The sequence below is a fragment of the Oryctolagus cuniculus genome, chromosome 1 (assembly GCF_964237555.1).
Source record: "Oryctolagus cuniculus chromosome 1, mOryCun1.1, whole genome shotgun sequence".
Classification (NCBI taxonomy): Eukaryota; Metazoa; Chordata; class Mammalia; order Lagomorpha; family Leporidae; genus Oryctolagus; species Oryctolagus cuniculus.
The window spans coordinates 185,032,859-185,045,276 of record NC_091432.1 but is presented as its reverse complement, the minus strand read 5'-3'; the positions used below and the strand labels follow the sequence as shown (position 1 = coordinate 185,045,276).

The 12,418-nt window shown below is 45.5% G+C and overlaps 1 protein-coding gene across 3 annotated transcripts in view; it reads left to right on the top strand.

The window, feature by feature from the left end:
* The window catches only part of LOC100340625 (cyclin-dependent kinase inhibitor 2A), a 26,417-nt gene extending 13,999 nt beyond the window's left edge, over positions 1-12,418 (top strand). Inside the window, exons 1-3 of one of the 3 annotated variants that reach the window (XM_008252921.4) lie at positions 4,220-4,355; positions 9,224-9,518; positions 12,188-12,418. In XM_008252921.4, coding sequence (XP_008251143.2) covers positions 4,257-4,355; positions 9,224-9,518; positions 12,188-12,213 — 420 coding nt within the window. In that variant the 5' untranslated portion in view covers positions 4,220-4,256 and the 3' untranslated portion in view covers positions 12,214-12,418. Of the gene's footprint in view, positions 1-4,219; positions 4,356-4,376; positions 4,561-9,223; positions 9,519-12,187 lie in introns of those variants that run through there. The other 2 variants (XM_002707963.5, XR_011385219.1) reach the window with 2 other exon arrangements.

Sequence of the window (12,418 nt, the reverse complement as noted above, 5' to 3'; positions counted from 1 at the left end):
AATAATCCCATGAGGTGTAAAGGATAGAATAAAAAAGAGCCCATTTTGGAGATTATAAACATGGAAGCTAAAAATTAATTAATTGGAATGTTTGATGCAGGCATTTCTCTCTCAGGATTTTCCAGTCAAAAATGAGATCATTACATATAGCAGTACTGTCATTTGGTCCCATCCAGAGCTGTTTCTCTGACTCCTTTTCCTAACAAAAATCATCTTTCTTATTGCATGGAATAGTTGCATAGCATACACACCCTTGTCAGAAGCAGATTTCTAATTTCAGAACACTGCCTTCTCAGATATCTTTCTGTCTCTGGTGACATACTGAATTTGTATTCATGTCTAGTATTAATGTTCTTTGATTTGTAGAGTTCTGGAGTAGGAGCACAATCATAGGCTTTCTGTCACCTAAATAAGTATTCAGATGTCCCTGTAGGTGTCATGGTCTCCACTCTAGCTGGACCCTCCATTCTGATTAAAAAAAAAAAAAGTCTGTAGCCAGGCCAATCTATCTTTCCTCATAAAGGGTATTCCAATCCTGCATCGTTCTCAGACTTCCTAACCCATCTTCTGACTCTGCTAACAGACCAGCCTCCTTGGTTGTGGAAGGAAGCACCTCAACTTCCTCCCTAGCTCTGACCTTTTCTCCCTCTTCAAATCTGCCTGTATCTTCTCTATCCAAATACATGACCACCCCATGCCCGTTGGATTCTGTTTCCTTCTGACCTTTTAAGTAGGTCCTCAGAAATACCCTGTCTTGCCCATGTCCTTAATCTCTTTTTTTCTCTGCTAACTGCCCCATCTCCTCACCTGGCACTTTTCCTTCTTACATGTGTACTCAGGCCTCTTCCACCTTCCCATCTGCTTTGCTTCACTGCTTCACTGTACATGGCCTTGAACTATTACAGCTGAGCTTGGAAAGTGTACTCCATACCCATTGTCTCCAGCTTCTTGCTGTCACACTTACTCCTACTTTTTCTTCTTAATCTCTGAGTGGTCCTTTGCCTGCTTCTTCTTCTTCTCCTTTTTTTTTTTTTCAGGCTCTTGTCAAACATTCCAACTAATTAATTTTAATTTTCTTAAACATCTTTGTCTTTGTATATGTTCTTCCCTCTGTCTGGAACATTTTTCTTCTTTTCTGTCTTTATACTCCTATTCTTTTCTTAATACTGGGCTCAGCTCCCAGCATCCTGGGCATCTGTCTGCACCACTACAAAGGATTTTTTTTTTAAATTTTCTTATGGAATCTTCCGCTTCCTTTTGCTCTTCTAAGGGCTACATATGATGCCTCATTGAATCCCACAACAACCGTTTGAGGTAAGTACTATTGTTTCTCCAGTCATACAGATGAGACATCTGAAGCCTAGAGACAATAAGTAAGTTTGCTCAAAATTAGAGAGAAAATAAGTAGAAAACTCAAGATTGGAACCCAGAACTCATTTTTAAAACCTACACTTGCCACCATTATACTCTCTACTCAACATTTGCACCTCTTGAATGAATTAACAAACTTTTTTTTGCCATAAGTGAGTGATCAGAATTGAGACAGGTTCAAATTTCATAGTATAGATTTTCAAAACAGCCAAAGCCATGGAATTCTCAGGGAAGAAAATAAATATCAAGTGTATTATAATTCCATTTTACACATGTGAAAACTGAGGCTGACATAACCAGCGGCAGGATCATGGGCTTTATATTTTTTATTTCTCCAGGGATGTTAATATCAGTTCTGAGCTATTATAAATAAACTGGGAGTGTGGCAGGTTTTTTAAAAACTGGAAAAGTTTCACACAATTATTAACTATTCACACAAGATTTATAATCAGTAATGGGAAAAGTTTTTAGAACCAAGAGGCTGTACCCAAGAGTGCCATAATCTTTGGGGAGCTCTATTGGAAGTGCCTGAGCTACTGTATACAGACTCCAAAGCCTGTTCTCGATAGCTCCAAAGCATTCAACCTCCACACCTGCTATAATATGCATTCTAAAGATGTTTTTAAATGGTTCCATTTCTCATTTCCGTCACCAGTAGTCTGATACATTGTACAAGCGCTGAAAGAATTCAGCTCTTCCATAGCTGGGTTTCAGAGTGATCCCTGAATTTCCTAGAGGTTTTATTCAGAAGTACATGAACATAATTTTTTTTTAAGAGGGATAATGTATTAAGTTGTTCATTAACAGTCAGGGCTATGCTGATCAAGTCACCGTTTCCCATAGTGTCCATTTCACTTCAACAGGTTTCCTTTTTGGTCACGAACATAATTTTTAAAGAAATCATTACACACTCTCATTTTTGAGGAGAGGATCTATAGCTTTCAATGAATTATTGAAGGAGTCTACTCTTCCCCACACCCAAGGTTAAGAACTATTAATTTAGTGATAGAAACTTATTTTGATATTGGTCTAGAAGCCATACAGTTTACAAGGGGAGTCTATTCCTTTCCTCATGTATTCACAACCAGTATTTTCTCTTCTCCCTCATAAAACACGCTAAGGTGAAGTAAAAGGATCTTATGGGTTTTGTATCCACAGTTTGAATTTTCCACACCATTGCTACCCAGGTACTTGAGAGGTGCCGAGAGGAAAATACAGATGATGCAGTGAAGTACAGTGTGCTTTTATAACAGTCAGTATCCCACAGGTGTGTGTGTGTGTGTGTGTGTGTGTGTTTAAAGATTTATTCGAAAGAGTTACAGAGAGGTAGAGACAGAGAGAGAGGTATTCCATCTGCTGGTTCACTCCCCAGATGGCTGCAAGGGCTGGAGCTGTGCCAATCCGAAGCCAGGAGCCAGGAGCTTCTTCTGGGTCTTCCATAAGGGTGCAGGGGCCCAAGGACTTGGGTCATCCTTCACTGCTTTCCCAGGCCATAGCAGAGAGCTGGATTGGAAGAGGAGCAGCCAGGACTAGAACCGGTACCCAAATGGGATGCTGGCGCTTCAGGTCAGGGCTTTAACCTGCTGCACCACAGCGCCGCCCCCCCAAGTGTTTTAATTGGCATCACTTTATTTTAATTTATATTTTAAGATATTTTATTAAAAAGAGAAAGAGGGAGGGGGGAAATGGATGTCCCGTCCAGGGGTTCAATTGCCAAGTACTGGGAAACAGCAAGGGCTGGGCCAGGCTGAGGCCAGAGGCAGGAACTGCACTGGATCTCCCATGTGGTGCCAGGGACCCAAGTACTTCAGCTGTCTTCTCTGCCTCCAAAGGTGTCCGTTAGCCGGGAGCTGGAATCTGGAGCAGAGCCAGCACTGGCATCATTTTGCAAACTGAATGCTTTGCTGACCAAACAGCAACTGAAAGTCCAAGGCATTCTGGATCTGCTGGAGAAATCAACCAAGGATTGAAAAGTAACTGAAACAGAGCAGGGTTATCCGGCAGGCCCATTAAGCACGGGCTTAAGCTATCGGCAAGGTCTGAGCCACCTAGTTCAAAACATAAAACATATTTAAACTCATAAAAGTAATAATCATAGGGAAAAAAAACCTAACTGTATTTCCTTTCGCTTGCTATATATACCCTAGTTCTGTTTACCTTTTCATCAGATGAGAAGGTGGGGGAGGGTGTCCGGTAGGTTGAAGTCTCTCCTCCAGGGACTCCCTCCCCACTTCCCCCATGTGCCCACAGGCAGAACTCTGCCCCACTCGTGCCAAAGCCAGCCCTTCCACAGGACTTGGCCCTTGTACCAGCAAAACCCTCGCTCCCTACATCCGTTTCACCGGGGAGAGGGGGCGGGGCGGCGCGAGCTGGCCGACTCTGCAGATCGAGTGCTCAGGGCCCGACTTCAGGCAGCCTCGCTCGGCGTGGACGCCGCGCGCGCGAGCCCGGCGTTGAGAGGGGGAGCGGGCGGTGCGTCCTTTAAAAGAAGGAACACCTCTCTGGCCCTCCTCGGCGGCGAGGGGACGGCTTTGAGAGTCTTCTGATTTTAAAAGAGGAAGCAATACTGTGCCTGCGATACCAAACGCCCAGATTCGAGCGTGGCAGTTAGGAATCCCGCGCGGTTTTCTAACGCAGGGGCTGGGGGCGGGGCAGGGTATACTGGGAGGGGAGGAAACGCGGGAGAACAGCTCTCGCTCGGGGACCCGCGTGGCACCCACGGTGGGGAGGGGACAGGTGGGAAGGGGCCCGAGGCGCCCCCCTCCCACCGCCCGCTTCCGGCTCCGGGACGAGCCCCGCCGTGGGGCGACTTCAGGGGTGTCACGTTCCCGTGGCGTTCAAGCGAATGGCGCCTCCTCAGAGACACGTGAGCGGCGCCCCCTGCAATGGAAAGCCGCGGCGCTCCCGCGGGAGGAGTCAAGGACAGAGTCTGGGGGGCCTCTTCCGCCAGCCCCAGAGGAAGAAAGAGGAGGAGCGAGCGTAAGGTCCGAGGGTAGGGCAGCCTCTGACTCAGGACAGCTGCGGAGGAAGGGTGGCAGCGAGGGTCGGGCGGCACTGGAGCCGATGGAGCCCTCGGCGGACAGGCTGGCCACGGCCGCGGCGCGGGGCCGGGTGGAGGAGGTGCGGGCGCTGCTCGAGGCCGGAGTGCCGCCCGACGCTCCTAACCGCTATGGTCGGTCGGCGATCCAGGTAGGTGCGCGGATGGGCGGCCGGAGAAGCGGACAGCCGGGGGCTCTGGAGTGCGAGGTTTGCAGGGCTGCACTACCGGGGAGCGCTTCGATGCATCCGTCTTGGGGAGTTTTCCCGTGGAGCAAGGAATCAAAAACTTTCTCCTGGCGACCCCAGTGGGGTGGCGGGTCGGGAAGCCACCGAAGCAAAGAGCAGGCACGTGCGCTGTGGAGTTCTAGACTGCTGGGACGATCTGGCAAGGGGGAGCGATTTTATAAGATCTAACTCTATCAGGTGCAAAATTCACGAACGTTGGGGATGAAACGCGAGTTTCAAAGCCATGTATTTTTAATAATGATTTGCTGGGACTTCTCAGCCCCAAACTCAAAGGCCCCTGAATGGTGTTTATCCTCTTTCTCAATAAAGGGGGATTTCGGTGGAAATCGGATAAAATACCGATTGGAATTATTCAAAAGTAAATATATACGCTACTTATTTTAACTCTGACTGAGGTAATCTGTACTTACTATAAGAACTTGGGAAATGAAGACAAATATGGAGAGAAGCATTACTGTGATCTCGCTTGAGATAATGTATAGTTACCCTTTGGGGATATCTCCTATTATTCAGGGTATTTTTTGGTTTTTATGGCTTAACTTATTTGGGATTGTTGAGCAGTGTCATTTCTCCCCCTCTGCCCTCTGGTTTGGGCCGTACGTAGATTGTTTTGCTCTTTTGTCTACACCAACTTCCTAAATTTCAGTCTAAAACCAAATTCTTACTGGCAGTCACCACCCTAGTTTTATCCCTGGTGGTCAAAATGAGTTCTGATTCATAAAGAAAGAAAACTTTTATGAAACGAATGCGTGTTGCAAAAACTCCAGCACAACAAAGACAAAGGAAAGTAATTCTACATGGAATTTCACAAATGAGTTCTCCTTTCCTGAAATTATGCTACATAGGATAACTTTTATATATTTAAAATATAGATATAAAAATAAAACCAGAAATCTTTAAAACTTGAGATCATTTGGGATCTGAAGTATGGAGACATTTTGAAACTGAAAAGTTGGGTGGTTATTTAAGAATGTATGCATAATAATGTGTGCACCACTCATAATATCACATCTCTAAAATTTTGCCAGCAGCATGGAAACAATTTGGCTTTGTAGTTTTAGAAGAGACCTTATTTGATTAAATAAAAAAGGCAAATTTGGTTGGATGATTCTGAGTTTCTTAATAGGGAGGAGAAAGGGAAGATAATTTCGTTTAGAACCCTAACCAAATTTATGTTTAACACAGAAATACTTAGTTTATAGAAAAAATAAAGAAATAAATTCAAGTAAATTTCTTATTAAATTTATTTAATCACCCTCCAAATATTCATTTAATTAATTCATTCTTTTTGCTTTTAATTGCTACTATGGTTTGAATATTTAAATGTGTGCCACTTTTCAATTTTTTTTCATGCAACAAAACATTAAAAAAAGGTTTAAGACCAGCTTCATGACCAAAATGAAGGACTTTATAATATACCCAAACAGTGCAGTGCACTGTTTTTTCTTTCTTTCTGTTACTGTAATTTAGTTCACTTACATTTTCTTCTGGTCATTTTGAAAACTAAATCAGTTTCACTTTCTTCAAGGCAGGATTCAACAGCTACAGTATAATTTATTATGTCTCCTTGATTTACACGAATTAAGTAATTCATGTTTAATGGACAGAACATGACTAGAAATAAGTAATTCCTCTTTACACAGTCACTATCTTTGGGTTAATATAACCAAACAGTGGTTATCCTGAAAGAATTCTCTCTCTCCCACCTCTCCATTCAACAGTCAAATTGTAAAGCTGCTGTGATTTTGGACACCATTGTAAAATTACTCTTTGGGAATGGCTTTGTTTCAAAGATGATTTAGGAATCAGAGGTGAGCATTTTCCATTTAATAAACTCTCCAATCATAAGCTTAGAAGTGTTTTTCCTCTCTTCCTCTCTGTCCCATATTGAACTGCAGTTGGAAGAGCTGAGTCCAGTCTCAAAATGGAGGACTGTGATGTGCAGGAAACAGAGCATTTGAGGAAACTGTGGATGGGTGGGTGTCCTGATCTTTTTGAAACTACAGTTGATAGTTGGAGAAAACACTTTAAGAATAGGGGCACACTCACAGACTGTAAAGAGAGACCCTGAAACGAAACATTCCAGGGGCTTTGGTTTTGTGGCTTTCTCTTGTGTTGACGAGGTGGATGAAGCAGTGTGTGCTTGATCACACAAGGTTGCTGTACATGGAGTGGAACCAAAGAGAGCTGCTTCTAGAGAGGATTTGGTAAAGCCTGGTGTTCATTTAAGAGTGAGGGAGATTTTTGTGGGTGGTATTAATGAAGGTACAGAAGAATCTAATTTGAGGAATGTGCCAAGATTGAAACCGTAGACGTTTTGGAAGACAGGCAGAGTTGGGGAGGGGAGTGGAGAGGAATTGCTTTTTGTATCTCTTGAATGTCATGATAAGGCTGATAAAAATTGTTGCTCAGAAATAGCACACTATTAATGGGCATAGTTGTGAAGTGAAAATGGCCTCTTTTAAACAAGAGGTGCAGTCTGCCGCTGGATCACCAAGTGGCTGTGGACATGAATCTGACAACTTTATGGGTTGGGGAAGAACCTTTGGAGGTGGTGGAGATAATTTTGGCCATGGTGAGACTTTGTTGGAGGACGAGACTATGGTTGTGGAGGTGGCAGCGGCAGAGGAAGTTATAGAGGAGGTGACCATAGATATAATAGTTTTAGAGGTGATGGTAGCAACTAGGGCTATAGTCCTTGCTATGGTAGCAGAGGAGGCTATGATGGTAGTGGCCCAGGATATGGAAAGCAAGGTGGTGGATAGGGTGAAGGAGGAGGATATGATGGTTACAATGAAGGAGGAAATTTTGGAGGTTCTAACTATGGTGGTGGTGATTGCTACAATGATGTTCGAATTTAGAATGAACAACAGCAATCAAATTATGGACCCATGAAAGGGGGTGGTTCTTATGGTGGAAAGGTTATGGATTTGGTGGTTGAAGAGATGGATAAGATAGCAGAAGTTTCTAAAAATGCAGGGGGGAAAAAAAGCAGAAAATGGCTACAATTCTTAGCAGGGAAAGAACAAGCAAGGAGTTGTCAAAAAGTTCCAGGATTCTTTGAGACATTCATCCCAAGTGTGAAAATCTGCCACAGAAAAAATGATGATTCATAGTCCAAAAATGTTACTGCACCTTAAACAGGAAACCCTTCTTGTTCAGGATTGTCATAGATACAGTTTGCAAAAAAGTGCAGTTATTGATTAATGCAATGTAGTGTCAACTAGATGTACATTCCTGAAGTCTTTTATTTGTTGTAGTTTTGTCTTTTCACTACATCAGCTATATTGCCCTGTAAACTGTAGCAGTGGTACCAGGAGTGAAAAATTAAGGACGTTTTAACTTTAACAAAAGAAGTGTTTTCCTTTCCTACTGCTGTAACTAATCATCACAACCGGTGACTAAAGCAAAACCAAAATTATTATTTTATAGTCGTGGAGATGAAGATTCCAAGTTGGGTCCACAGGCATTGTGTGGGAAGCTCTAGGGAGGGATCTGTTTCTTTGCCTTTTCTACCTTCTAGTGGCTCTTGGCTTGAAGCCCCTGTGTCTTCTCTCTGACCTCTGCATCCATGCTTATTTCTTTTATGAGAATATTGTGATTTCATTGGGTCCACCTTGATAATTCAGGATACCCCTCAAGGTCCTTAATTTAAGTAGGGCAACTATAGATAATCATAATGTACTGTATGTTTCTCTAAAAAATAAAAGAGCATGAAATAAAGGATGTTTAATGTTTTCACCATAGAGAAATATTAAATGTATTTGGAGATACGTTTACATGGATCAGATATTACGCAGTGAATTCATGTATAGAAACATCATGCCACATAATACACAGTATTTTAATGTGTCAGTTAACATTAAGAACATCATCATATGGTGCCAAATAAATATGCACGATTAGGTGTCAGTTAAGTTTTAAAGAATTCCTTAATTTAATCATATCTGTGAAGTCTCTTTTGCCACATAAGGTAACATATTCACAGCTTCTAAGAATTGGGACCTTGACATTGTGAGGACCTTATGCCACTTACCACAGGAAATGAGTTTTAACACTCAAGGAAGATAAATAGGTATATTTATCTTATATATACTATAAATATATATAAATATATATTTTGTTACATAAATATAACAAAAGATTTTTTTCAGGAAGCATGGTGCTTTGTTGGCTTTTAAAAATTAACATGTCTTGGTTTGGATATATAGTAATGAACTAAGCAAAGTCTCCATGCCTTCACATGGTTTCATTTCCAAATGAGAGGGAAAATACAGGCAGTCAGACCACCGTAGTAAAAGGCAGTTTGTCCCTCACTGTTTTTCGCTTTGACTGTCTGATAGTGTTCTGCTTGTGGCCAGAGCTCCGCAAAAAGTTGGAGAATACGATGCAATCCAGTGTGTACTGAAAATGGGATGGGTGGGAGAACTGGAGAAGGGTGTTGGTGACTGGAAGCCAATGAACGACAATTATACACCGTGCCTGGCATTGGTGTCTGCCTAGGAAGGGATACTTCATAAAGTCCTGATCCATACACTAGCCCTGACCGCTCTTCCCTCTCGCGCAGGTCATGATGATGGGCAGCGCCCGCGTGGCCGAGCTGCTGCTGCTCCACGGCGCCGAGCCCAACTGCGCCGACCCCGCCACCCTCAGCCGACCGGTGCACGACGCCGCCCGGGAGGGCTTCTTGGACACGCTGGTGGCGCTGCACCGGGCCGGGGCGCGGCTGGACGTGCGCGACGCCGGGGGCCGCCTGCCCGTGGACCTGGCTGAGGAGCGGGGCCACCACGACGTCGCTCGGTACCTGCGCGCCGCCGAAGGCGGTAACCACGCCCGCGCAAGGGCCGTGGAAGGTACCGCAGGTGAGGACGGATGATGCCAGAATTCCAACACAGAGCTCCGGAAGCTCAGTGCGCTTGTTTTCAAGAAGGCAAAGTTGAGCACGGGAAAGCAGGGTCTGGGCTCTCAATGCGGCTCACAGAGCCTAAGGCCCGGGAAAACCCGAGTCTTGCCAACTCGCAGCCTAGTCAGAGCCGCAGTCTGCGGAATCTGGGTTCGTGAAAGCCCGTCCCACACCCCGTCCTGCCTCTGCCACCGCTCAAATCCCCCCCCAACCCCCACCCACGCAGCTCAAGGCTAAACAAGACCTTGGAGGCTAGAGGTCCAGCTAGCGCCCCGGCTTCCTCCTGCAGGCTAGCTAGTGAGCCGCATCCCCTCTCCCGGGTCTCAGGTTCGGCGTTCGCATAAATACATCACGGGACCAACCGCTGGATTTCCAAAACCGGTTCTGCAGGGTGTCTGCGTGAAATCCGTCATTCTCAGCTCAGTTGCAAGATTTTACTAAATGCGACCCTCCGCTTTATGCGGTGGAGAGGTGCAGCTTTCCACAACTCCGCAAGGCAATTTTAGGGCCTGTGGGATGGCGACGTCCAAATCTGCACATTCGGATTTGCTGCACACTATGGGAGGGAGACGGAGCTCTCCTCTTGCCCCTGTTTTTTGCTTAAGCTTTCAGTTTTTTGAGAGACCAATGAATGAGAGAAATGGGCCTGGGGGAGGATTTTTTTTAAAATCAAAATAGATATGAGAAGCGATGTACGACAGCAACACTAATATTTAAAGGTAAAATATGACTTTGAAGAGACTAGAATTTATGCTAACTCAGAACTAGGGCTGTAGGCTCCCTGGGCGTTAGCGGAGCCAAGGCGGAGGCTTGCGCGCTCCGCTGAGAGATGCTGTGCATACTGAATGCAGAACCCTATTGGCCTTGGGCGTGAGAGGCGAGATCTACTTCAGTGGCGCAAGCTCTCTCCTGCTCCAATCGCAGCTTGCGTCCAGGGCACTAAGTGGAACCACAGAGTTGTAGCCAGGCAGAGTTGACGGGGAGAAAATAGTTGACTGAATTGTTCCAAGGCAAATGAATAAACTGAGCGACCCTTAATAACCAAGTCGAAGCTATGTAGCCAAACACACCCTCCTTCCTGTCCGTCCTTTTGCCCCCAAGCTCTCCAAGCACAATTACAGTCTTGCCTAAGCGCCTGCGGGGGAGTGGTTCTGGGACCCTCCACGAATACCAAAATCCTCTGATGCTTTCAGTTACCATAAAATGGGATAGTACTTGCAGGTAACGCATGCCCATTCTCCTGTTTAAATCATCTCGAGATACAATGTAAGTGACCTACTGTTGCTTAGGGAAAACAAAAAGACAAGTGTGCACCTGTGTAGTACAGATGAAACCATCCCAGGCCTCGCTGCATTTTCCATCTGGGAGTGGGTGAATGCGCAGATAGGAAGGTAAGGATATGGGGAAAAGGGACATCATTCTTTAGTTAAGATGCTGCTACACGATCAGCCCATCTTAGGTGTTGGGGTCATAGAAGTAAAAAGCAAAACCAGAGACCTGCCCTCACAGAGCCCACATTCAGGGAAATCGACTACAACGATTAAAACAGTGTATTTCTAGAGAGTCAACGTGTGAAATCCAAGGCGGTGGAAAAGTGTAAACAGGAAGATAGGCTAAAGAGTGGCCAGAGACCCTATGAAAAGAAAGTAGCCGCAGACGCGGAGTAATTCTGAAGTTTGAGACTGAAGATCCGGGATGGCTGGGGAGACCGAGGGAAGTGCAGTGTGTCTTGGGGGAGAGTGGAGGGGAAGGCAGGAACCAGGTCGTGTAGGGATCTTGCCTGTAAAAGAAAGGAGCAGCCACATTGTTCCAGAAATGATAGGAAGCCACAAGCGGGTTTGAAAGAGGGGGAATTGAGGCCAGCGCCGTGGCTCACTTGGCTAATCCTCCGCCTGTGGCACTGGCATCCCATATGGGCACCGGGTTCTAGTCCAGGCTGCTTCTATTCCAGTCCAGCTTTCTGCTGTGGCCCGGGAAGGCAGTGGAGGATGGCCCAGGTGCTTGGGCCCTGCACAGGGAAGAAGCACTTGTCTTGGGTCTGCGCCCCGCCCCGTTGGCCTTAGCGGCCATTTGGGGGGTGAACCAACGGAAGGAAGACCTTTCTCTCTGTCTCCCTCTCTCACTGTCTATAACTCTACCTGTCAAATAAAAAAAAAGTTAAAAAGGGGGGGGGGAATTGAAACCAAAGTTTCTCCTATGTCTACCTTCCCCTGGACATGGAAATAGGAGTGCGTTTTGGTGACACGAGCTCGCTGGCTGGTTCTGCACCCTGTGTAAGAGGTGTCTGGAGCCGCAAGAAGAGCGAGATGACATTTTCAGCTTCCCCCTCCCCCCGCACAAGCAGTCAGTAAGAATTGATCACTAAAGTAGAAGTCTTTAAGCCCTCGGGCGAAGCCCCGCTCAGAGCCCGGAGGGCAGTGACGCCTTGCTCCACCGAGGAGGCTTGGGAGTGCAGTGGGAGCTGACAACATTTTGGAACTAATTGGCAGGTCCTGTGCTTTGCGCTTAGGAAGACAAAAGCCACTCGTGTCCTCAAGTGCCTGTATAACGGGCGGGGACTGGGCGGGGAGAGGCTACAAGTCCTCGCTTTCTGGTTTCTAATGCTGCTTTTCTTTCCATCCTCTGCAGACACTCCGAACTCAAACGATCTTTGAGACTTCGCGACGCTGAGAAGTCCAGCATCGAAGCTGGATCAGAGCTATAACCACCCCCACCTTATGCAGTTCTTCCCTGCTTTCTTAGCTCCAACTTTTTAAAAGCGCTTTTTAAAAAAAAAAAAAAGTCAAATGCATTTTTACACCGATCTGCCTTTCCTGACCCTCATTTATATATCGGCATAAACTGTTTTCAAAAACACAA